The 27,389-nt window shown below is 40.8% G+C and overlaps 1 protein-coding gene across 1 annotated transcript in view; it reads right to left on the bottom strand.

The window, feature by feature from the left end:
* Window positions 1–490: 490 nt before the first annotated feature.
* The window catches only part of MYO18B (myosin XVIIIB), a 586,172-nt gene continuing 559,273 nt past the window's right edge, over window positions 491–27,389 (bottom strand). Inside the window, exons 43-44 of the mRNA XM_088467895.1 lie at window positions 16,096–17,297; window positions 491–678 (exon numbers count right to left, since the gene is read on the bottom strand). Coding sequence (XP_088324021.1) covers window positions 665–678; window positions 16,096–17,297 — 1,216 coding nt within the window. The 3' untranslated portion in view covers window positions 491–664. The remainder of the gene's footprint in view (window positions 679–16,095; window positions 17,298–27,389) is intronic.

Below are 27,389 nucleotides of genomic sequence, written 5' to 3'. Positions count from 1 at the left end.
TTGATACTGTTCTCATCTATCCCTCCATTAAATCTTTCCCATTTCACCCTCCAACTGTTCAACCCTTCCCCTTAATATGTAAGCACTTCTAGGAAGGGCTCTCCGCCCTATTGTTCTTCCCTAGCATTATCCATGTCATCAGTACTCCACTCCCTTGTGTCCTCTTTTTCAATGACTCTGTTTATTCACCCATTCATTAGGTACAGGATCACTGAGTAGTCAATAAACTCATCTCTGCTTACTCCTGTTAGCTTCAGTGAGTTTCCATACCCTTGACCCTGTGAATATGTACACCCCAATCTGTGGTGTGTATTTGTGCTTCTTACTATTTTATATGTTTACCCTGTATCACATTGTGTCCACGTTGTGGTACCTTACTTGATAAAACTTAATAATAGAATGAAAATTCATAGCGTTTATAGTTTTCTGTACATATGATGCATAAGGGTTGTGTATCTTGTATGCATTCTTTTAGTAAATACACCTCAAAGGTGAGAAACCTACTGCTTTATTTTCAGAAAGCAAACAAATTAATGAACAACATTCTTATTTTCCAGCCATATATTCATCTTTACAATCTTGTGAGTAGATACATAGTGCAAGCCTCAGACGTAAGATTACAGACATCCATGGAGTGTCCTTCACCTGCCTCGCCCAGGATACGTCAATTGGTGGGGCCTAAAAGAAATATATAATTAATATATGATCATTTACAACATAAAATAGGCAATCAACATTTATTTATGGAATATTGTAACCCTGTAACAATTTACTCTCCATTGGTCAAATTGTTAGTTTATTTTGATTGCAGCTTTCCTTACTGTTTTACCAGTAGTGAAGTGCATTAGTTGCCTGTTTCCTCCACAATACATTTACAATTATAGAACCTGATTCTGAGTATCAGACAGAAGCAGCCGATTTATCGCCTTTTGCTGCAGTCACGTCTGCGGCTTTATGCTATTGCAGCTACAAAGCCCTTTCCCTGTGTACATCAGTGCATATTAATATATGCAAGGACTGAGACACCCACATGCAGCGTCTATAGATGCTGCATTACTATCTGGTGCGTAAAGATGCAAACATCGGTCGCACCATCAAGACTTGCACCAGCCTTATGGCAGGTGCAGTAACTCCATCTGCTTATAGCCTCTTATGTGAACGGTTGAGCGTCTTTATGTGCAACCACTTTTGCCGACACACCAGCAACACTTCCGTAAGGCACCCATAATACGTTGTCTCTGCATGCACCTTTTTTGCCACCTGTTTGTTGCCTCCCAGATGCCACCCAGTAACACCCTATACAGAACATTGCCTGTGCAGTTCTTACCAACAAAGCAACTGACCACACCCCTACATGCATGGCAGTAGTCCCCTGTACCAAGACTGCTAGATCTTTTGGAAGCTTTACATATAGTATTTTGAATTGTTTACTGTATTTTATAAATGAACTTCTGTAATTGTGAAACGGTGTAATCCAGGTGCGTATACTAAAGTTGTCTCCAGGAGTAAAAAAGGTAAAATGCTACCACTGCCGAACTGGACACATTTTGCATATAAACAGCCAGCTTTCTCCACTTGTGGCAATGTATGGGTAAAACTGGAGTCAAATGGGCATTTGTACATAGCTACAGTAAGTGTTCTGAGGGTGTGTAGTGGGCATGTGGGCAGAACTATGGGATATGCAGAGATGTGTATATGCAGAGATACCCTTGGACAAATGTTTTGCACCAGAATAGTGATGATTTACGGTATATGTGCGCTTATAATAAAATATCATTCATTGACTTTATTCTTCCAGTTGCCTAATTATAATTGTACATAGCCGGATACTTTCTTGGCATTATCATACAATAATTTGTGAAAAGTGTGAGTTTTGTTTTACTCAGCAATTAGGGTGCAGAAGAGGACAAAAACTACTGTGGAATGTCAACACATCCATTTCTCTAGCATGCCTTCATTTTCAGGACAGCAGTCTGCCTTCATTTCATCATTTCATTCCATTTTTTTATTTCTTTTTAGTGGTCTTTAAATCAACTGCTTTTTTGTTTGTTTGCATTTTTTACTTATTGTATTTGTATTTATATTCGTTTTATATCTGACAACAGTGAGATTTTTGCTGGCCAAATGGGACTCCCTGACCAGGAGAGCAGCATGAGCTTGTTATAAATGAGAATGCTATAGGAGCATAAAGATTTATGGTTCATACGCTGACAATAAATATTTCTTGAATATTAAAAAGATATATTCCTGCTTTCTACTTTCACTCAGAAGGACTGTAAGCAAGAACATTTCATCCAAACTGTCGACAGTTGTATCTTGTAAATCCATATTTGGGAACGGCTGTGCATTTTCAAGGTTTGAAGTCATGTAACGCAGCTAATCTTGGAAACTTGCAATTGTAATGGCTGTTTCATGAATTTTCTGCAGGATGAAGATAAGACCTAGTGTTCCTTTAATTACCAATGTAATTTGGTCACAGCAAATTTATATGAAATTTCCATCCTTGCATTAACGCCTTCACTGTCAGAATACATTCATGACAAGCAGGCATAGTTAACTTTTAGTTACAGGCGATTTGACAAAGGTTTCTTAAAGTGGCACTATCAAAAAATATTCTTATGCTTTTGTTTATATTATTATATTAATAATAATGTTCCAATTTACCATTTTACTTTCTGTTTGACTAAAAGAATCATTATGTATGCAAGTTTACTTTTTCTTGGTCATGTGAGCAGTGGACGGTAACCAAAAAAAAATACCTATGAAAAGGTGCACAGTATAGGTGCACTGTTCTTCTGTTGTGCTCCAGAATGTGCTTTTACACAGAAAGTAGTAATATACATCCATCAGTCATAACATTAAAGCCACCGACAGATTAAATGAATACCATTGATTATCTTGTTACTATGGCACCTGTCAAGGGGTGGAATTTCTTAGGTAGCAAGTGAATACTCAGTTCTTGAAGTTGAAGTTAAAGGCAGGAACAATGAGCAAGTGTAAGGATCTGAGTGACTTTGACAAGGGCCAAATTGTGATGGCTAAATGACTGCATCAGGACATCTCCAAAACGGCAGGTCTTGTGGGGTGCTCTTATGGTTAGTACTAGGGGTGAGCGGGTTCGGATTTCTGAAATCCGAACCCCCCCGAGCCCCCCCGATCCGAGGCCGATCCGAGTCAGGCTCGAATTTTCCCTCCTGACTCGGATCTGAAATCAAGGCAAAACGTCATCATCCCGCCTCCCGGGTCTCACGGGTTTTGGATTCTATATAAGGTACCCGCATCTGCGCCATTTTTTTCACTCGGCTGTGGACAGTGAAGAGGGAGGGTGGGAGTTAGGGCTGGCTGGGCTGTGTAGTGTAGTGTAGTGTTGTGGTGTGTTGTGCTGCGCTGTGCTGCTGTTGTCCATAGAGGCTGTGTCCACTCCTCCAAAGTCCACAGGGGATGGCTGTGTTGTGCTGCTGTTGTTCATAGGGGCTGTGTCCACTCCAAAGTCCTGTGCAGTGTCCCAGTCCTAAAGGGGTGCTGTAGTGTTGTCCAGGGGGTGCTCTGTCCATCAGGGGTGCTCCCCCCAAGTGCAAAAAAATAAATATATTTTTCTGTTTGTGAATTGTGTGCGCAGTAGCCGCACGTGCATCAACAAAGTAGTGCCAAGCGTGCGCCTGTGTCATAAGTAAAGGGCCAGCTGGATTGACCGTTAAAGGGTGCTGTAACCTCCAAAGTACACTCCAAAAAAAATAAAAATATATATTTTTTTGTGTTTGTGAATTGTGTGCGCAGTAGCCGCACGTGCATCAACAAAGTAGCACCAAGCGTGCGCCTGTGTCATAGGTAAAGGGCCGGCTGGCTTGACCATTAAAGGGTGCTGTAACCCCCAAAGTGCACTCCAAAAAAAATAAAAATATATATTTTTTTGTGTTTGTAAATTGTGTGCGCAGTAGCCACACGTGCATCAACAAAGTAAAAATTTAAATCAGGCTCCGTGGGATGAAAAAGCCCATCACGGTCATGCCTGGGCAGAAGACCAAACTTTCCACCTCTTTGGTCTGGCAATATTTCTATCCAAATCCGGACAACAACTGTCTTGCCATATGTACCATATGTAAAGGTGAAATAAGTAGGGGTAGGGACGTTAACCAGCTAGGAACATCCTCCATTATACGGAACCGGCAGCGCGTTCTTAAAAAGTTACTGTCAAGTTCAGAAACTTTGGCTAAGACCATAAGCAGTCCAGGGACACCTAAATCCCATTGTCCTGTTGTATCCAAGCGCCTGCAAACCACACCGTCAACTCCCTCCTCGTCAATTTCCTCCTTAGTCAGGATCGGAAGTAGTCCTGAAGGCCATGTCACTGGCATGACTGACTCTCCTATCCGGGATTCCTCCGGAGGATCCTGCATTGCTACGCCTACTGCTGCCGCTGCTGCTGTTGCTGCTGCTGGGAGTCGATCATCATCCCAGAGAAGAAGTAGGAACACCACTACTTTTACTAAACAATTGACCCTCCAACAGTCCTTAGCGAGGATGAAGTACGACAGCAGTCATCCTGAAGCAAAACGTATAACTGAGGCCTTGACTGCTATGTTGGTGTTAGACGTGCGTCCGGTATCCGCCATTAGTGCAGTGGGATTTAGACAATTGATGGAGGTAGTGTGTCCCCGGTTCCAAATCCCATCTAGATTCCACTTCACTAGGCAGGCGATACCGAGACTGTACAGAAACGTCAGAAAAAGTGTCCTCAGTGTCTTGAAAAATGCGGTTGTATCCAATGTCCACTTGACCGTGGACAAGTGGAACAGGGCAGACTAAGGACTATATGACTGTGACAGCCCACTGGGTAGATGTATCACCTTATGCAGCAACAACAGCAGCGTCACCAGTAGCAGCATCTCAGAAACGTCAGCTCATTCCAAGGCAGGCTATGCTGTGTATCACCGGTTTCAGTAAGAGGCACACCGCCGACAACCTTTTAGAGAAAGTGAAGGAAATCATCGCCCAGTGGCTTACCCCACTTAGACTCTCCTGAGGATTTGTGATATCTGACAATGCCACCAATATTGTGCGGGCATTACATCTGGGCAAATTCTAGCACGTCCCATGTTTTGCTCACACAATAAACTTGGTGGTGCAGAATTTTCTGAAAAGCGACAGGGGCGTGCAGGAGACGCTTTGGGTGGCCCGATAAATTTTTGCCCACTTTCGCCATTCAGCAACTGCGTGCCGAAGACTGGAGCACCAGCAAACACTCTCGAACCTGCCCCACCATCACCTGAAGCAAGAGGTTGTGACGCGGTGGAACTCAACCCTCTATATGCTTCAGAGGATGGAGTAGCAGCAAAAGGCCATTCAAGCCTATACATCCACCTATGACATAGGCAAAGGAGAGGGTATGCACCTGACTCAAGCGTAGTGGAGAATGATTTCCGTGTTTTGCAAGGTTCTCCAGCCCTTCGAACTTCCACACGTGAAGTCAGTTCAGACACTGCCAGCTTGAGTCAGGTCATTCCCCTCATCAGGCTTTTGCAGAAGCAGCTGGAGAAAGTGAAGGAGTAGCTAAGATGGAGCGATTCTGCTCGGCATGTGGGACTTGTGGATGAAGCCCTTCATTCGCTTTGCCAGGATTCCAGGGTGGTCAATCTGTTGAAATCAGACCACTACATTTTGGCCACCATGCTCGATCCTAGGTTTAAAGCCTATGTGGTGTCTCTCTTTCCGGCTGACACAAGCCTGCAGAGGTGCAAAGACCTGCTAGTGAAAACACTGTCAGCTGAAGCGGAACGTGACACGTCAACAGCTCCTTCTTCATTTTCTCCCACAACTAGGGCTGCCAGGAAAAAACTTAGGTATCCTAAGCAACCCGCTAGTGGTGATGCAGGGCAGGCAGGACCAAGTTTGGACATCTGGTCCGGACTGAAGGACCTGGCAACAATTTCTGACATGTCTACTGTCACTGCATATGATACTGTCACCATTGACAGAATGGTGGAGGATTACATCGGTGACAGCATCCAAGTAGGCATGTCAGACAGTCCGTACCTGTACTGGCAGGAAAAAGAGGCAATTTGGAGGCCCCTGTACAAACTGGCTCTATTTTACCTGAGTTGCCCCCCTCCAGTGTGTACTTCGAAAGAGTGTTTAGTGCAGCCGGGAACCTTGTCAGCGAAAGGCGTAGGAGGTTGCTTCCACAAAATGTGGAGAAGATGATGTTCATAAAAATTAATTATCAACTCTTCGAGGGAGACCAGCCTCCAGAATGTACAGAGGGACCTGTGGTGGTGGATTCCAGCGGGAACGAGTTAATACTCTGTGAGGATGAGGATGTACACAACACTGAAGAGGGTGAGGAATTGGTGGATGAGGAGGATGAGGACGACATCTTGCCTCCGTAGAGCCAATTTGTGCAGGGACAGATTAATTGCCAGCTTGTTTTGTGGGGGCCCAAACGAACTAATCATTTCAGCCACAGTCATGTGGCAGACCCTGGCGCTGAAATGATTGGTTTGTTAAAGTGTGCATGTCTTGTTTATACAACATAAGGGTGGGTGGGAGGGCCCAAGGACAATTCCATCTTGCACCTCTTTTTTTTCTTTGCATTATGTACTGTTTGGGGCCTAGTTTTTCAAACTGCCATCCTGTCTGCCACTGCAGTGTCACTCCTAGGTGGGCCACGTGTTTGTGCCGCCCACTCGTATCTCTTAGCATAGTCATCCAGCTACCTCGGTGCAACCTTTTGGACATAAAAACACTATTGTGAGGTGTGAGGTGTTCAGAATAGACTGGAAATGAGTGGAAATTAAGGTTATTGAGGTTAATAATAGCATAGGACCAGAAAAACCCACAAATTCTGTGATTTTATCTGTTTTTATGCTTTTTTTAAAAAAAAATACAGCTCCAAAACACAAAACCCAGAACCCAAAACACGGAACGGTGGTTTTGGCAAAACCAATCCAGACAAAGAAAGATCCAGATCCAAAACCAAAACATGAAAAGTGGCCGGTGCACACCCCTAGTTAGTACCTACCAAAAGTGGTCCAAGGAAAGATAACCAGTGAACTACCGATAGAGTCATAGATGCCCAAGGCTCATTGATGCGTTTGGGGAGCGAAGCCTAGCCCGTCTGTTCAGTTTCCATAGAAAAGCTACTGTAGCACAAATTGCTGAAAAAGTTACTGCTGGCTATGACAGAAAGGTGTCAGAACACGTAGTGCCATACAGCTTGCTGTGTATGGGACTGCGTTGCTTCAGACCATACAGAGTACTCATGATGACCCCCGTACATTGCTGAAAGCACCTACAATGTTCACTTGAGAGTCAGAACTGGACCATGGAGTAATGGAAGAAGGTGGTCTGGTCTGATGATGGGTGCATGTGCGTCATTTACCTGGGGAAGCGAGGGCACCAGGATGCACTATGGGAAGAAGGTAAGCCGGCAGAGGCAGTGTGATTTTCTGGGCAATGTTCTGCTGGGAAACCTTGGATCCTGCCATTCATGTTGAGGTTATGTTAACACGTCTCACCTACCTAAACATTGTGGCAAGCCAAATGGAACAAATAGAAATAGGAAACAATTGCCGGCGCTTATTCAGATTATATATTGCAGCCTTCAACTGGTATTGGTTACACCCAATAACCAATTAAAGACAAGATAATGTAAAATTATTTGGACAAGGAGAGGGCGATAATGTGTGCAGGGTTTTTTTGTTGAAGGCCAAGTACAGCCATTCATGGAAATAATATTTCCTGATGGCAGTGGCCTATTTCAGCAGGATAATGCTCCCTGCCACACTGCAAACATTGTTCAAGAATGGTTTGAGAAACATGGCAAACAGTTTAATGTGTTGACTTCGTCTCCAAATTCCCCAGATCTCAATATGATCAAGCATCTGTGAGATACAGTATGCTGTAAAAGCAAGTCCTAGCAATGGAGGCCACACCTCACAACTTACAGGACTTAAAGGATCTGCTGCTGACGTCTTGGTGCCAGATGCCACAGGACACCTTCAGAGGTCTTGTGGAGTCCATGCCTCTATGGGTTAGAGCTGTTTTGTTGGGATAAGAGGGACTTACACAATATTAGGCAGGAGGTTTTATTGTTATGGTTGATCAGTGTGTGTAAGCCCTCGTTTTCTTAGCACCATTCCAACCAGTCCTCTCTAAGCTGCCCAGAGGTGATGTGAATACAAATCAAATCACACCATTTCTATGACATTTGTGTTTAGGTGTGTTGCATTCAGAACAAGTTCTTGTGTGGATGAACCTTAATTTGAAACACAGGTGCGGCTCCAACAACAAAACAGTACATTTTAGAATTGTTGTGCAAAATATTATCCAAGCTAAATAGCTATCTACTATGTCATTCTAAAGAATATGTTTAAAGCATAAATTGAATGTATACAATTTGATGATACTTTCCCTTCAAAAACTATATTAACTATATATTTTTATGGAGGATTGAAATATTTCTGTTGATTAATTCAAATTGGGGGTGAGTGTGGGTATAATGAGAAGTCGGCCATTTGAATATAATACCTGAGATGTAATGGAATTGATAAAACAAATGGTATCTGTGGGAAAGGAAACGTTTTGACTGGAACAAAGAGGACAATGCTGAAGATTACAGTTAGCATGTACACTAGAGAAACAATTAGGAGAGAGAAGGAATGTCAACTCAACATTGGTGTTCAAGTGACTGATCCACTGTAATTACAGAAATGTAAGAGCAGCTTAGAGAATAGAAAATACACTAGAACATGGAATAGGGAGTTACTGACCTATTAAGATTGTTTTTTTAGTTGATGTTGAACTACCAATCCCTGCATGCCCTGATGCCGGACATAGTAAATGGATTGGTTTATTATGCCACAGAGTAGCATTTTATGTTTATAACACAGTATGAGAAACACAGAATGAGAAATTGTCAAAAAGAAATGAAGACAAAGCCAAGTGTTTAAAACAATGGGCTTTATAGTAAACCCTGGAATATAGTACTCTTTTTCTGCTTTATCTTAATAGCACTTATATCTCTATCTTTTTACAAGAACTTATTAATGTACTATATATCACATAACTTTTTATTGCTCCTCTAGTATTTGGGTGTATGCAAGTCCTAGACAAGCCTGTGCCAAGTAAGCGAGCTCAATGTTGCCTAATGAGGCATGTAGCATGGGTTTTGTCAGCCTGCTCCTGATAATGAACAGATTTAATGAGATGGACAAGGAATGGAAAATACCAGTCAGGTGTGACACAGAATGGTTTTATAATAGAAACAACTATCTCTCCCAAACTTTTCAGCTATGTGTAATGTATATATAGATGTCACACTCACCTACATTTCATTTTTCTGCTCTCTCTCTCTCTCTCTCTCTCTCTCTCTCTCTCTCTCTCTCTGTCTCTGGAAGTTTCTGCTCTTAGCTGATATATTGTCTACTATTAGCTCCAGCGACTTGGTTTCTTTTCCAATATGCTGCGGAAAGTCTGTTCTCTGAGCTAGAAACCTCCAGTGATAAACAGCATATTGACACATAATGAATACACTTTAATGGTTAGTATATAAAATGGATGATGGGGTGTCAAGACTTGGCGATCTTAAACAATATGCAGACTCTAGCTGAGACTACACTTCAAAATCAAGAGAAGTTTCTGAGCTGTGAAAGGTTTTTCATTGTCCTAGCAACAGTGTGAAACTGCATTTGTTCTATTAAGTGCACAGTTAAATGGAAGGACACAGCTCTGTACAAGGAGATAGAAGCACGATGTATAAAGTAGCTGCGTTTTTAAAGGTTGTTATTTCTTTCTAATACTCAATTTTTTTTAAGCAATATATTATAAAATGTTACTTTAAATTTATACTGTAAGTAAGTTATTAGCATACTAGCAATGACCAGAGGCACCTACAGGGGGTATACAGGTCCTTCCATATGCAAGTGGCAGTGGTGGGCTACTGTATAATGGGGGCAGATGGGACCTACAGTATGAGTGGTAGGAAGTGGAAAGTCTGATAGCTTCCGATTTTTCCATGATATAAATTGGGATGCTGAAATTTGTGGTTCTGGCAATGAAAACTAATTTTATCCATTTTAAGGCAACTGGTTGGAGAACCCACATGAGGAGATGCTCTGCTGGTTTGGTGATGCCTAACAGAATATATATATATATATATTATAGTCTCCTAATATGTCCAGGAGACTCACAAGATATTGTGAGATCATGCAGAAAAGTAGGATGATCTTCATGAATCCCAACATATCTTGCGATGTTGAGCATGACAGTGTGAAAAAAATAATCATAACACTTTGCCATTATTATAAACTACTATACAAGCAGTACCAGCAGATGCACTCTATTGTTTGCCAGCGTCATTCATCAGGTGCGACAAAAATAATGACTAACTACCATCTCTGTGATGCCCGACTAAAATGTATCTGGCTGAACAATTTCTGTCAGTAATCTGTTGGTTAGAGGCTGGAATGTTGAGATTGCTCTCATGAATTGTGCTGCTCTAGCTGATGCAGAGTTGTATGTATGACCGTTGTGTAATGTACGATCTTTAGATGTAAGATACAATTGTATCTTGCATGAATTGGCACCGTGCATGCTGACAAAATGAGCACACACAAAAGTGGCTTTGCAGAGTTCTACACAATTTGGGCACATTGATTTGTGTTGCTGAAGAGGTGGAACTGCGTTGGAAAGAGGTGTTCTCATTAATTTTAGAAAAGATTTGTTTTTACAAATATAGGGCATGCAGATGTGGTAAAACACTTTGGACTTGATTCTGAGTCGGAGGCAGTCTCGATGCCGCATGCAGTTGACCGATGTTTTAGGTCTGGACATGCGTCTTAGTCACACAGTGCATATGTCCTGATAACTCAGAGCAGTGGCGTAACTGGGGCAGGGCGAGCGGGGTGCGTATCCTGGGCGCCGTGGGACCGGCGGCGCGGGGGGGCACCGCCGGCCACGGTACCGGCCCGTCCTAGTTAGCCAGTGTAGCACCGACCACAGTGAGTGCGGTCAGCACTACACATTTACACAGGATCGGCACAAGGCTTCCAGCGCTAGTCCTGTGCTGCGCAGCTGAGCCCCTTCCCTCCCCCTGAGCGCTTGCCAAATGGCGCCAGGAGGAGGGTGGCAGGCGGGCTCAGACTGTGCATAACACACACATTGCCGCCAGCACTGATGTGTGTGTTAATCAGCAGCCAATGGGAGTCAGACAGACTCTCATTGGCTGCTGCTGCACACACATCACCGCCGAGTGGCAGCGATGTGTGTGTGAATCAGCAGCCAATGAGAGTCAGATAGACTCTCATTGACTGCTGTGCGCCCACTGCAAGAGCCGGGCTTCCATCCGGCTCCTGCATTGGTAATGGGAGAAACGTCATGATGTCATGACGTCTCTCCCATAATGCAGAGCGGCCCGGCCCCGGAGGATGGACGTGCGGACGGCGGCGGGAGCAGGAGCGTGGATACAGGTAAGTATTTTTCTTTTGTTTAATTTTAGTGTGTATTTCGGGGGGGCGGCGGGGTGCTCTCTATTACAAAGAAGGGGACTACTACTGGGGGCACTACTGGGGGGATACTACTGTGGGCACTGCTTCAGGTGGGGGGGACCAGTACTGGGAACTACTACTGGGTGGGGGATACTACTGGGGGCACTGCTTTGGGGGGGGGACCACTACTGGGGACAACTACTGTGGGGGGATACTACTGGGGCACTGCCTCGGGGGGGGGCACTACTGGGGGGGATACTACTGATGGCACATGCACATAAGGGGGCTCCATTTTCAAATTTGCCCTGGGCTCCAAATACCCTAGTTACACCACTGACTCAGAGACGCAGTAAAGAATCGGACTATGAATTTAGTGAGCATTCCTGAAAAGTAACTGGGGGCGCGGCGTTGCAGATGCAGGCGTGTCGTGAGCATGTCACTGAAAGTGGCTGCATCCAAAAACGCTGACCTGCTCACATAGGAGGCCATACGCTGATGGAGAAACTGCACCTGCCATAGGGCTGGTGTAAGTGTCAGGGGTGCAACTGATGGTGTGTCTAAAGACTCACAGAGATGGAAACGCACTCTCTCAAGATGCTGCAAGTGGGCACCTCAGGTTTCTGAAAATTGTCCGCTGCATTAGCAATAGTATAAGATGTAAGTGCGACTGCAGCAAAAGTCTCAGCCACACCTGCATCCGACTCAGAAACAAGCCTTTACAAGCAAGTTAATTTTAAGTAACTTCTTATTTTATTTCCAGCTCTGCATCTACCCCTGAGTGTCCATTGGCAAAGGAGCATTTCAAGCAATAAGTCACTATAAGCAAAGTCCTGTATTTGCCTGCAATCCCATTATCCCTGGACACTCCAGGAGTAAGCTTGCTGTAAATGAATGCTCACTGTTGTCTAAGCCACTGAAGTCTTATTTCTGGGGTAAGTTTAGCCATAATAATTGTTCGCATTTCCACGATTTAAAAGATCATTTTTTAGGTGCTGATCTCTAAAAAACTACATCCAGAGGCATATTTACTAATTTTCCTAAATTTTACTGATAAATAACATTTCTTATTGCTGCTATTCAGATGCTACATCAGGGTAATGTATCAAGAAATTATAGCTGGGACAGCACATACAATAATATGCAGGTTATTTTCTTGAAGGTACTGTGTAATACGGTGGCCATAATTTTCTTCTCTCCTAGAATGTCCATAAGACTCTCCAACTATTGGGAAACCTCAGAGAAAGTGGGCTAACCTCACAGATCCTCTTTGTGCCTCCAGTCTGCTTGTGCATGTGTGTGAGTGCACATGATGTTATTTATTTCACACAAATCCAGGCTAGCACAAGTACACTAGTTAAGGTGCCCACACACATACCGATGTACTCACGATCCGACGATGTGTCCAATTTCCCTTGAAACTCTGCCCGGCAGCTCTGAACACGATATGCACACAATATGCATACGATATGCTGTCCTATCTCCTGCAGCCAGAGTTTTTAACAGCACATTTGCGTCTGGATTGTCAGATCTGCCGTACTGCACGGCAGATCTGAAGATGCGATGTGCGTCCTGCGGGGGCGCGCATCGCATTGTGATCGTGAGTGGGGACTAACGATTTGGGCATTTTTTACTTGATCTGTTGTTCCAACGTGTCGGAATCGGCCAGATCAGGAAAAAAATCGCTATGTGTGTGGGCACCTTTAGTCTGTGCATATATAGTATCAGGGAACAACAAGTTGACCCATGGAACTCAAATGAATAAGCACAAGGCATGTATTAGAAGTTCAAAATGTATTTCTTACATTTTGATATAGAGGTTTTTGATGGTTAAAGAATTTGGGACTTATCAAGCCGTATTAAGGCAATATAATGTTACTTCCAGCGATAGGACTTTTTTTTTTTTTTCTTGATTTTATTTACTCTGTCATCACAAGCAATTGGACCCCCATACGTTGGTATGAAATGCCTTATTATCATGCAGTGTGTTAGTAATTTACTCTGCTGCTTGGCTAAAACGGGTGTTGCTATTACTGTTACAGTAAAAAGTTTTGTAAATAAACTACTAAAAGTATAATTGTCAAAAGGGTAAAGTTTGATCCACACAGAGAAAACTTGGAGTTGAAGTTTGGGAAAGTATTCTTTTAAATGAGCATTATTATTATTAGTATTATTAACAATTATGTACAGTATATAGCGCCAGCATATTACATTGTGCATTACAATTGGGAACAAAACAGTAATAAAACAAGACTGGGTAATAACAGACAGACAGAGAGGTAAGAGGGCCCTGCTCACATGCTTACAATCTATAGGGAAATAGGCAATGATATAGTACATATCGGTCCAGCAAGATTGAGGAGGTTCTTGGTAGACTCTATGATTCAGTCACACAGCAATGTTGGCCTAGGGTCAGTGGATGTGTGAATGTATAAGAGAAAATATGTAAAATTATGTGTGGATTGTATATAGAGTATGTAATTGGGCAATATAGCTTATGGAGATGGTTCTGGAATTTGATAGGCTTGTCTGAAGAGCTGAGTTTACAAGGAATGCTTGAAGGTTTGGAGACTAGAGGTAAGTCTTATTGTGAATGGGAGGGCTTCCCAAAGAGTAGGTGCAGCCTAGTAAAAGTCCTGTAACCATGAATGGGAGCAGGTACTATATATCGAGATATGCGAGAACCCCCGTGTTTTGGTTTTGGCATAACCACCTTCAAATGTTATGGTTTTGGTAAAACCACCCTCAAATGTCTTTGTTTGGATTCGGTTCTCTTTAAAATTTATAAAAACAGTTAAAATCATGTAATTTGGAACTGTTTACATGCAATGCAAAACCTGAGATTTGTTTTCTAAATCCAGGTTCCAAACTTACAGCAGACCCGAGCCAGAACTTAGTTCTACTAGGACTCGATTTGACTCGTAAACCCCAATGTTCGGGTTTGTTCATATTTCAGGAAAACCAAACCGTACACCTCTACAGATAATGAGTTTGAATGAGACATAGATCATGTGCAGAGCAGAGAGGTCAAGCTGGGAGATATTTTGAGATAAGCAAAGATATGTATGTTGGTATCATTTGGTTAATAGAATATATAAGTAGAAGTATTTTATATTGAATTTAGAAAAATACACATAACCAATAGAGGGTCTGACAGAGCGGAGCAGCTGACGATGATTGTTTTGCAAAAAAGATCAGCCTAGTAGCTGTATTCAAAATAGATTATAGTGGTGTAAGGAAACTATTGCAATAATCAATGCTGGTGGAGATATTGACTACACAAATTAGTATTTTTTGCAGTGTCTTGTGAAAGATGTGGTCGTATTCTGGATATGTTTTTTAGTTGTTTGTAACAGGATTTGCAAACAGATTAAATTTGGGGAACAAAGGACCCTTCAGAGTCAAGGAAGACACCTAGGCAGCGAGTTTGATAGGTAGGGTTGCTTTTTGTGTTACCAACAGTGATAGAGATAACAGGTAGGTAATTATTATTGGCAGGTAGAAATATTATTAATTCTGTTTTGGTTAAATTTGGGGTGGTGAGATGACACCCAAGATGATATGGCAGCAAAACATTCAATAACATGGGCCATCATGGATGGGAAAACTCTGGAGAGGATAGGTAGCAAAAGCATAGCTATAGTAAGTGCAGAGGGTGCAGCTGCTGTGGGGCACAGGCCGCCTCAGGGACCCAGCCCTCCCAGCACCCAGTTACACTGCCAGCGGGTGGGCACTCACATTCCTGAGCCCTGTGGGTGGCTATTTATTTCTTACCAGTGTGCTGCTTGCAGGCCAGCACATCTCCAGCCCCGGTGGCTCCGTCTCTCCACACTGATGCTGGGAGGAGGAGTGGCTGTGCTGAGCCTGCTGGGACATCCCAAGACCACGGCCATGCCTCCTCCCAGCACCAATGATGAGAGACAGAGCTCCCAGGACAGCTGGCCACAGTGATTGGGCAGTGTCAAGGGTGTGTGTGCGCATATATATAATTTTTTTTTTCTCAAAAACAATGTCCCTAAAATGTATTTATTTTTATTTTAATTATCACATTAGGTAAATGAATAGCTATGTAAACTTAATTTTACATTTTTGTTACAAAAATTATATTGAATCAGGTTTAAGTAGCTCAACAATTTTGGGGAATTTTTTTTTAAATATATTAGCAAGTTAAGTGGTTAAAGTTCATTGTAGCTGTTTCTATAATGGTACATATGATTAACATACAGTAGCATACCAAAGTAAAGTCCACGTGTCATATGTAGATACTATGTAAATAAATAATGAAATAGCTAAAATGGTCACAGTTTATGGAATGTTACCTATTATTTAGTGTACATAGGTTTAGGCTTGAAAGGAGCCTAACGTACTTTACTGCAGTCCCCAATTTTTTTTTATTTAATAGGGATGCGATCTTCAATTCAGCTTTATACCATGATAGTAACACCATCTTAATCTTTATATAAGCTACAATATTGCAATTTTATCTTTACATGACCTAAAAATGTAGTCTAATTCTAAACCAGCTAATTCAGAAAATAGTTGTGATGGTGAGAAGCTGCCATTAACACTGGAATATATTAGAAGCACTCTAAAACCAGATTTAGACTCTCTTTACCTTGTTCTTCATCAATTTTCCGAAGATATTTCATCATTATGCTATTTACATCATCTTCTTTGCCTTCCGCTTCAGGTCTCTTATTTTCCTGTTGAATTTCAGATGTAAACATTTTCCCAGAAAAACCTTCTCCATCCAGTCTTTGAGCACGAGGCCGACTTTTAATGCTATCTGCACTTTTGCAAGAAATAACAGAACCAGAAGATGATGATGAATCTGATAGGTTTCCCAAATCTTCATTAATGCTTGAACTTTTCTTTAAAGCACTTTTTAAACCCCCTTTTGAAATGCTTGATTCATGTGAAGGGAGATCACCAAAGTGGACACTGAGTGGTCGCTGACCATCCCTTCTATCTCTGGAAAATTTGGATAAACTTTGAGTTGATTGTGACCTTCTAAGAGCAGGGAGGATGTCATCTGTATCATCCAGTAACTTCCTTTCATAGCTGAGACTGGGAACCTTCCAGTTTGATGAGCTTTCATCATTTCCATTATCAGCCAAATTGGAAAACCTCTTGTTTTGGAAAACAAGTGGTTGTTTTGCAAAATCATTTTCTGCAGCTTCTTCCACTGGTGTTTCCAAACATGGTCTCCGGGGCCTTAGCCTTACTGAAAGAACACTATCTGCTCCTAATGCAGAGGAGGCCTGCTTGAGACCTACATTATCCGATGATTGGTGAAGAGATTCACAAGAGCCAAATTTTGCCATGCGCTTTACAGCAGGTGATAGGGTAGGATCAGATTTTTCAGATGGTAAACATCGGAGGCTGGATGAGCGGGTTAATCCTTGGCTTGCCAAAGGCTTTTCATCTGAAAATTTCCTCAATGCAAGTGAGAAATCTTCATCATCATCATCATTAAGGTGTGACCGTCGTCTTAGAGAAGATGCACCAGTTGTGCGGTAAATAGGCAAAGAAGATGTCTCCTCAATAACTAGCGATGCTTGATCTTTTTCTGAAGCCCTTTTCTTTCTCACCTCATCTATGAACTCAGAGAGAGCAGATGAAGAACGTGAGAACTTGTCTTCTACTGGTGATGACCATGTTCTCGCAAGTGTTGGTGTTAAGTCTCCGGTGTTAAGTCCCAGTGTACTTCTGGTGTTCTCATTTTCTGAACATGAGGTGTTATTGCCATAACCCTTTGCCCCAGAACTTAAGGAAGAACTTGGTCTGCTGGCATCCTGATCGTTACTATCGCTGTTCCTGAAAAACATTGAAATGTATTTTATTTTAGCCATATTACAAAATAGTATAGTTCGGTAAAATACAGGCTATTTTCAAAAACATGACATCAGAGTACAGCAAGTTTCTGACTACCCAACATAATAAATGTATAATGCATTCATATTTTGTATCCAGCAGAGCTACGGGAAATAACTGAATAAAAACAACTATATGTTATAGGGATTCTAACAGATGGACATATATTTATATTGGTTATTTAACTTCATATTATATTGGTGATTTAACTTCATATTGTGATGAATGAAGCTCTACGTGAGGATTTTATTGTTATTGATCTCCGTGCCAAAACACCTAGACAATGGCTCTTCAAAAATTTGCATAAAGTTTCTGTCTCATATTGTACCTACAATATCATAAGATTTGTCCAAGCTCAAAACAGTAGTATTTCTGCATGATATATAAAAATGTGTGTAGTTACACTGAACAAGAGCTCCATAGAGCTGTTGCCTGAAAGTGTTAGTAGAAATGCAAAATCTGATAGACATACCAAACTATTTGTATCACGAATAATGTATTTAAAAGTCATTTATAGTACATCAGAAAGAAAAGTGGATAAGTAGTGCTAGGATTCATTTTAAAAGTCTATTTTTTCATATAGAGTGTCATTAAATCTAATCACTCTCATATTTTTTGATTACCCTTTTAAAAATCCAATACCTTATAGACATCTTACTAATGGGTGCAGTACTATCAGCTGGAAGGGCCAGTACCCCGGCTTGTTGGGAGGCATACACATACCACCAGAGATTGTGGACTGCTGGTTCAAGGCAGCACAAGGCTTCTTAAAAGGAACATGTTGGGCCATGGACATGCTCATTTGGCTGGGCCCAACTACTTCCTGGTTTCAATGGTCACTCAGCTCTTTTGCCGATTCTGGGTTCAGTAGGCAAACAGCCAGTGAATAGTGTCTAGATAGTGCTGCCGGTGTCATCATCATCAGTGTGTATCTATACACCAGGTTTGCAGTACCCACAAAAGACACATCTCCTAAAGCTGGCCACACAATAGACCAACTTACATCCAACCATCCAACTAGTTGATTGGTTGGAATGAAAATCTGGTAAGGGATGAAAGCACATGACAATCAGCAATTTACTCCCAAATGCCGGAAATTGGACAAAATCTGTTGTTTGAACAAATTGTTTTGATCAAACATTTAACAAACTTGTCTGACAACCATTTTCATCTGTTTTCTGGCATTTAGGAGCAAATTGCTGATCATTATTTACTCCCATACCTTACCAGATTTTTATTCCAACCAATCAATTAGTTGGCAGGTTGGATGAAAGTTGGTCTAGTGTGTGGCCAGCTTAAGAGTTATTCCTGCTGATGGATCCAAGCCTAATTATGTTGCATTTCCAGGGCACAACCTATGCTTACTTGACCATGCCCTGAGTACTCAATCTACTATTGTTTCCCCCATGTTCTGCCTCACTAAACTAAAATATGCACAAATCTAGGTGCAGAAACTTTTAGCATGCATGCACTAAACACAAATGCAGACCCTCCAACATGATCCATTCCATTAGGTACAAAATTCTTTACTCCTGGACTTTCTTCTTAATTGATTATTGCAGCCAGCTCTGGTGAAACACCTTTTTTCATCAATTAACTAGCTCAACACAGGCGATTGCAATCATAAATTAGGTGGGAAGTCCAAGAGCAGAGCATTTTGTACCTGATGGGAGGGGTCATGTTGGAGGGTAGGGAATCATGGTCACAGTTTTGGCTGCTTTTTAGGGCCCTTATAATTTGCACGCAGCCTAGCTGGGTTGTGACCACACAACCACTTTCCTGCTCAGCATAATCACTACTGCATGGCTCCAATGGGAGCCCCCATCCTTGTGGCGCCCCTGCATTTATGGAATCTTAAGTAACAGGCCTCCATACCATACATATGGGCTGCAAGTGTTTTTATTTTACTTATTTAAGCACACCAGAAACATGATTGGAAGATGAGGACAAGGTGTGAGGAAATAAAAATGGTGTCTTAAATTAAAAAAAGCAAACATATGCAGACTACTCTAACAATAATTTCCAATGGTTAGAAACACTGCTTAGGGAGCAAGAGGGACACTAGCTTAATAAGAGCACAGCTCTGACTGGCTGCTATGGGTTACAGGCACCAAGTCCTCACCTGTGTTACACGTGTGTGTTACTACTGATCATTTATGTAATATGGACAATGCCTACCCTGTAACATGACCCTGTCCATTAGGTACAAAACGCTCTGCTCCTGGACTTCCCACCTAATTTGTGATTGTACACAGGTGTCTGCAATCATAAATGAAAAGGGAAGTCCAGGAGCAGAGTATTTTGTACCTGTAATGGATCGGGTCATGTTGGAGGGTCTGCAAATGCACATAAATTAATCCCCCAAATTTCATATTTACCTATCTATAAATGAGGCCCATTGTGCACACTCACTTTAACAAACCAAAAAATAAACTATTTATTGTATGTATTGTAATATCATGCACTTACTTTCTGCTATTCTAGCCATTTTTAAAGGATTACTCACTAATAAAATAATGTGAGCTTTCAAACAAGTGTTTACATTAAATATATTGGGTCTGAAGTTACATACGTATTTGCCAAACAACATTGTATATGTGACCTTTAGTTTAGATGAGTATATACTAAATTATTTTCTGAGGGAGCACTAACAGTGCATGGTTTCCATGTTTCCTAGTCGGTGCGCAGGTGTAGTCATTACTGGCTGATACTGTACATTTTAAAAGATCCACGGGTGGAGCTAATTATTTCACTTGTGATTCTGTGGGGAGATCTGGAAAACAAACAAGCACTGTTAAGCTGGCCACACACTAGAGCAACTTACATCCAACCATCCAACTTGTTGATTGGTTGGAAAGAAAGTCTGGTAGAAAGCAAATGACAATCAGCAATTTGCTCCCAAATGCTGGAAAATGGACAAAAACTATTTGAACAAATAGTTTAGATCAAACATTTAACAAACTTGTCTGAACGTCCATTTTCATCTGTTTTCTGGCATTTAGGAGCAAATTGCTGATCATCATTTACTCCCATATGTTACCAGATTTTCATTCCAGCCAATCAACTAGTTGGATGGTTGGATGTAAGTTGGTCTAGTGTGTGGCCAGCTTTAGTGCTCCCTAAGGAATGAGATTGGGATTCGGGAAACACTGGTTTAGATGATTCAGTAATGTCTAGCGCAGTGGTTCTCAAACTCGGTCCTTAGGACCCCACACAGGTCACGTTTTCCAGGTCACCCAGCAGGTGCACAGGTGTATCCCTTACATTTTAAAAGATCCACATTATTATCCTTTATTTATATGGTGCCACAAGTGTTTCACAGCGCCTTACAAAGTACATAAACAAATAATTTGACAAGTGACTTACAGAGCAATACAATATAGGACAAGGATAATATACATTGCTACATTAGTGACCATAACACCTACATATGCAATAGAGCGTAAGCAACCAAGTGTTAGGTGCCCTGGTGGGGGGTAAGAAGTAGATAAAAGTAAAGTAAGGAGAAGCACAAGAGGGTAGAGGCCCTGCTCGTAAGAGCTTACATTCTAAAGAATGATCAGAAGATCAGTTGGAGCTAATTAATTGTGAATCTGTGAGGAGACCTGGAAAACATGCACTGTTTGGAGTCTCAAGGACCAAGTTTGAGAACCTGTGGCCTAGTGTATTGTGAAGTAATACTGAATATTTTACTTTGGCCAGTGTAGGTAGAAAGCAGCTTTGTGGCCAACCGATAACCAAGGAAGGCTCCTGTAAATGCCACCTCCCCATAACGCTTATTTATATATATTTTCCAACATTACGTTTCGCTTTATGCATTTGTTTACAAAATATAAATTTGTACATTTAGCTAAGAAAACCTTGATCATGCCATCTGCTCCCTGGTACAGTGAAATGCAAGCATTACATAATTACTGCCATTATGGCATGCAGCGCCATAAGCTTTCTTTTAAGCAGTATTTGTACACAAATAGTGACATGATAACATATAGTAGGATTCATTTTTACAGACCCTTGCACATATAAAAAAAATACAGACAAGTGACAATTTTTACCGAAACACTATCATAGCTCCCAACTGTATGTACAAGCATTTCTAGCATGACCATGTCCATATTTTTGTGCGTGCTCCACACAATGTTCCAATTTGGAAAGATACAATCTTGGGAAGTATACACTATTTATATAATAACAAAATGTTTAAAAATTGCAGTAGACTGGAGTGTGGAAATAATGTTATGTAAGGGCTTAAAAGTAACAGTCAAAGTTTATTAAATGTGGGGACTATTAATGTAATGTGGGGTCAGCGGCACTGTTAATTAGAGATGAGCAGTTCGGCTTTGACTCAGTTCTTTTTGCCAAATTAGTGTAAGTCCTGACTTATCTTATTGGCTATTCAAAAAATGTGGGAGCCGGATAGCCAATAGGATGCTGTTTTTGAGATCCAAACATAACCCGAGTAAGACCAACCCGCTCATCTCTACTATTAAAATATTGTATGGACTGTTATTGGATTATGAGATCTCTATTAAATGTGGGCGTATTAAATCAATATCATGGCATATTTGGGGAAATTTATTACATGAGAATACTAGACAGATAAATATAATATGAATGGAGAAGCTAAGAGTACATAACACAAGAGTGCAACACAATCTATAAATGTACTGAGATGTGTGCAACACATACGTGCTGTGTAATATATAAACTCACTGAGGTGAGTGCAACACATATGTGCTGTGCAATATATAAACTTACTGAGGTGTGTGCAACACATATGCTGTGCAATATATAAACTTACTGAGGCGTGTGCAACACATACAGTCAGGTCCATAAATATTGGGACATTGACAGAATTTTCATATTTTGGCCTCTATTCACCACCACAATGGCTTTGAAATAAAACAAACAAGATGTGCTTTAACTGCAGACTTTCAGTTTTAATTTGAGGGTAATTACATCCAAATCAGGTGAACGGTGTAGGAATTACAACGGTTTCTATATGTGCCTCCCACTTTTTAAGGGGCCAAAAGTAATGGGACAAAACTAAACAATCCTAAATCTAACTTTCACTTTTTAATACTTTGTTGCAAATCCTTTGCAGGCAATTACAGCCTGAAGTCTGGAACAGATAGACATCACCAGACGCTGGGTTTCATCCCTGGTGATGCTCTGCCAGGCCTCTACTGCAAATGTCTTCAGTTCCTGCTTGTTCTTGGGGCATTTTCCCTTCAGTTTTGTCTTCATCAAGTGAAATGCATGCTCAATCGGATTCAGGTCAGGGGATTGACTTGGCCATTGCATAACATTCCACATTTTAGCCTTAACAAACTCTTTGGTTGCTTTTGCAGTATGCTTGGGGTCATTGTCCATCTGCACTGTGAAGCGCGTCCAATGAGTTCTGAAGCATTTGACTGAATATGAGCATATAATATTGCCCGAAACACTTCAGAATTCATTCTGCTGCTTTTGTCAGCAGTCACATCATCAATAAATACAAGGGGACCAGTTCCATTGGCAGCCATACATGCCCACGCCATGACACTACCACCACCATGCTTCACTGATGAGATGGTATGTTTTGGATCATGAGCAGTTCCTTTCCTTCTCCATACTCTTCTCTTCCCATCACTCTGGTACAAGTTGATCTTTGTCTCATCTGTCCATAGGATGTTGTTCCAGAACTGTAATGGCTTTTTTAGATGTTGTTTGGCAAACTCTAATCTGGTCTTCCTGTTTTTGTGGCTCACCAATGCTTTACATCTTGTGGTGAACCCTCTATATTCACTCATTGTGAAGTCTTATCTTGATTGTTGACTTTGACACCTACCTCCTGCAGAGTGTTCTTGATTTGGCCAACTGTTGTGAAGGGGTTTTTCTTCACCAGGGAAATAATTCTTTTGTCATCCACCACAGTTGTTTTCCGTGGTCTTCCGTGTCTTTTGGTGTTGCTGAGCTCTCCGGTGCGTTCTTTCTCTTTAAGAATGTTCCAAACAGTTGATTTGGTCACACCTAATGTTTTTGCTATCTCTCTGATGGGCTTGTTATGATTTTTTAGCCTACTTATGGCTTGCTTCACTGATAGTGACAGCTCTTTGGATCTCATATTGAGAGTCAACAGCAACTGATTCCAAATGCAAATGTCACACTTAGAATCAACTCCAGACCTTTTACCTGCTTAATTGATAATGAAATAATGAGGGAATAGCCCACACCTGTCCATGAAATAGCTTTTGAGTTGATAGTCCCATTACTTTTGGCCCCTTAAAAAGTGGGAGGCACATATAGAAACTGTTGTAATTCCTACACCATTCACGTGATTTGGATGTAATTACCCTCAAATTAAAACTGAAAGTCTGCAGTTAAAGAACATCTTGTTTGTTTCATTTCAAAGCCATTGTGGTGGTGAATAGAGGCCAAAATATGAAAATTCTGTCAATGTCCCAATATTTATGGACCTGACTGTATATGCTGTGTAATATGTAAGCTTACGAGATGTGTGCAACACACACATGCTGTGCAATATATAAACTTACTGAGGTGTGTGCAACACCTATATGCTGTGTAATATGTAAACTTATTGATGTATGTGCAACACATATATGCTGTGTAATATATAAACTAATTGATGTATGTGCAACACATATATGCTGTGTAATATGTAAACTTACTGATGTATGTGCAACACATATATGCTGTGCAATATATAAACTTACTGAGGTGTGTGCAATACATATGTGCTGTGTAATATATAAACTTACTGATGTATGTGCAACACATATGTGCTGTGCAGCTTATAAACTTACTGAGGTGTGTGCAACACATATGTGCTGTGTAATATGTAAACTTACGAGATGTGTGCAACACATATGTGCTGTGTAATATATAAACTTACTATGGTGTGTGCAACACATACTGTATGTGCTGTGCAATATATAAACTTGTCTTACTGAGATGGTAATGAGCCAGGTTTTGGGAGGAAAGTATAAAACATTTAGATATGATCTTCTATCATTGTGATTTCACATTATTAGCAAGAAATATTGAATTTCTAATGATCTCTGATTTGTATTCTTTTTTTGTATGATGCAGGAAAAAGCTGTTCTGAAAAAGATTGTTTATCATAATTTATTTCCAACTATTTTCAGTTAGGGCTGCATGTGAAATGAAAAATGATTTATAATCTGCAAGTGGAATGAAGTAGGTTTATGAAAATGAGCCAGGAACAGCACACTGGAAACCACATGCACACATTTTCATGAGAAAGAAAACAAATTTGCCAGCTGGATTTTCTGTAGAATGGAGAGATACAACATAAGCTGATCAAGAAATATAAAGAACGTGTTCACTTCCAATGCGGATTTTCAGGAAAGCTAAATGTAATCTGGCTTACTGTAACCAGGCACAAAAAATGCAAAAGGGAGAGGTTAGAGTGTATAATGTTTCCAATACAGTTAAATTCACTATTTCAATTGACTGAATGACTTAATTGTTAATGATTGAAGAAGGTATTAATTTTAAATGGGGATTGCAGCTTTAAAAAATGTCACCCTCCATTTAATCTTTGATTGGTGGCTCCTTTGCGATAGTACTATATAGACACATATTGAGAAAATGAATAGTCACATACTGCTTTATAAAAATGTAATTTAGTCTCAACTGTGTAATATATAGCCACACCACTGCTACAATATGGCAATTATTTTTAATTAAATTATTACTGAAATACTGTAGTCCTCATTTTAAAGCTATCTTACATTTCAATTTACAACTTTCAAACAGCTACAGAATAGGAGTGAGAGAGGAAGGAGCAATAAGATACCGTAATAACTGTAACTGCGACTTCTCATACCATCCTGCTAAAGGTCACACACTCCAGGTATTTAGCTGAGGCTGAGAGACTACACAGAAACGGGCTCCAGGTAGAGTGTGGAACAATATAAGCTCATATTGCTCGCTCAGTGGTGCAGCTTTAAAATGGTTATGTAAAAGAAATCAACTTAAAAACAGTTCTTTCTGCTCAGAAATAAACCTGAAATAGGTTCTGTTTTCTCTAAATATTGTTGTGTTACAGAATAAAATGTCTGTGGTGAAAGATAAGTGCATGGGCTGTGAGGTTATTGCAAAGAAAGTGATGCCAGCTTAATGCAGCTATAAATACATCTACTAACTAATTAGTGATAAAGTACAGTAACCTGTGGTAGCACAATGAAAATATATGTTATTGACACTGTGGTGGACAATCTGTCTAGTTTATAGCTACAGCTGTTTCATGTAAAAGTGTAGACTTTATTGTTAAAGTTCACTTGGAAAAGGCAGATAATTTTACTCCATGATAGCCTATTTTCGGGGAGTTCTCCTGGGATTGTGGAAAGTTCTCCTGGCCACTCTCCTGGATCCTTGATAACCCAGTAAGAGTGGGGCCATGGTGACTTCATGTTGTCACCTTCACATACATTTTCCCCTTGGACCTCACATCTGGGATCTCAAAAAAGCAGGAAAGTATGTTTCACCCATCTTAGGGACTGTACACTTAAGTGTTGAAAATTAACTTCTACTAAAAACTTGAACAAAGGCTTCAATCCTGTACTCACTTTTACACAACAGTGACGTTCCCCATGCAGTATAATAACCCCATTATATTGTAAAAAGTGTTAATGTTAATGTAAAGTTACACTTTTCAGACACTGCATAAAAGTCTATTCACTAATTATTTTGGGGGGGCTACTAACATTATAGCATATTTAATAGTCTTTAAGAACAAATGTTGGAGTCTATGGGGTCTATTTACTAAACAGTGTTAGGAGACAGAGTGAAAAGTGATAAGAAAGTGATAAGGTACCAGCCAATCAGCTCCCAACTGTCATCTCACAGGCTGTGTTTGAAAAATGACAGTTGGGAGCTGATTGGCTGGCACCTTATCACTTTTTTATCACTTTTCACTCTGTCTCCTAACACTGCTTAATAAATAGATGCCTATTTCTTTTAAGCTAGTTTTCAATGCAAATGAAAACACTTTTTATGATTATGCCCCTTTAATGTCTGTAAAACTGCTGCACAGGACACAGTAAGTTGGCTTATTTATTATTGTGCAAATGCTCTTCTTCAACTCATTTCACAAAAAACCACCTGTTTGTTATGAATGAGTATATGGATTTAGGGGTCAGTATGGGCGTGTCAGGAGTGGCGCAAAAACTTATTGTATACAATAGGAAACCTTGGGCAGAGTTGGGGCGTGAGTGCACATGCTTTTTCACCTATAGTACATATAAAGAAACAGGTTTTATTTGTGTTGCTCTCCCATAAAATATTTTAGTACACGAATATGCTACATAAATTAAGACTATTTCCCTCGCTGACCTTTGAAGCTTTATACAGGTTTATATTGCACTAGTGAAGGCATGAAGTTTTACTGGCATAACACCAGCAGGGGGTTTATTGAGTACCTGGAAACCCCAACAGCCAGACCGATACCCCGCAGAGGCCAGACCGATGTTTTGTTTTACTTTTAGGAGCATTTGGAGCTTTGTCTACATCTACACTCCTCATCTGGCCACAGTGGTCCGAATTGAATGAGGCAGTTTCTCATACAGTACACCCGGATATGGCTGAGGGGTAGCTGCTGCCAGGGCCGGATTAAGGTCTGTGGGGGCCCCTGGGCAACAAACATGTTGAGGCCCCTATTGATAAAAGTTGTATGTATACATATACACCAACGCGTTTTGGAATATATTTCCTTCCTCTACACCCTGAGGAAGGAAATATATTCCGAAATGCATTAGTTATATGGATGACCCCCTGGTTTGGATGTACCTTTATCTACTATTGGCTTTACATCTATCTGGAGAATAGTTCCATGTCCCATTCCTATTCCCGGGATATGACTGGTGAGAGGAATATGTTCACAGTTCCAAAGGAATAGAAGAAAACAAATAGTAACAAACCATATTCTTATGGGGATGCTGTATTATTGGGGTTTTTTTTGTCTTTTTATAATTGGTATATGTGCATAAATACCTTTTTTGGGATACAAAG

Source organism: Taudactylus pleione, unplaced genomic scaffold (genome assembly GCF_031769625.1).
Source record: "Taudactylus pleione unplaced genomic scaffold, aTauple2 ptg000078l, whole genome shotgun sequence".
Classification (NCBI taxonomy): domain Eukaryota; kingdom Metazoa; phylum Chordata; class Amphibia; order Anura; family Myobatrachidae; genus Taudactylus; species Taudactylus pleione.
This window is presented reverse-complemented; position numbering and strand designations above follow the sequence as displayed.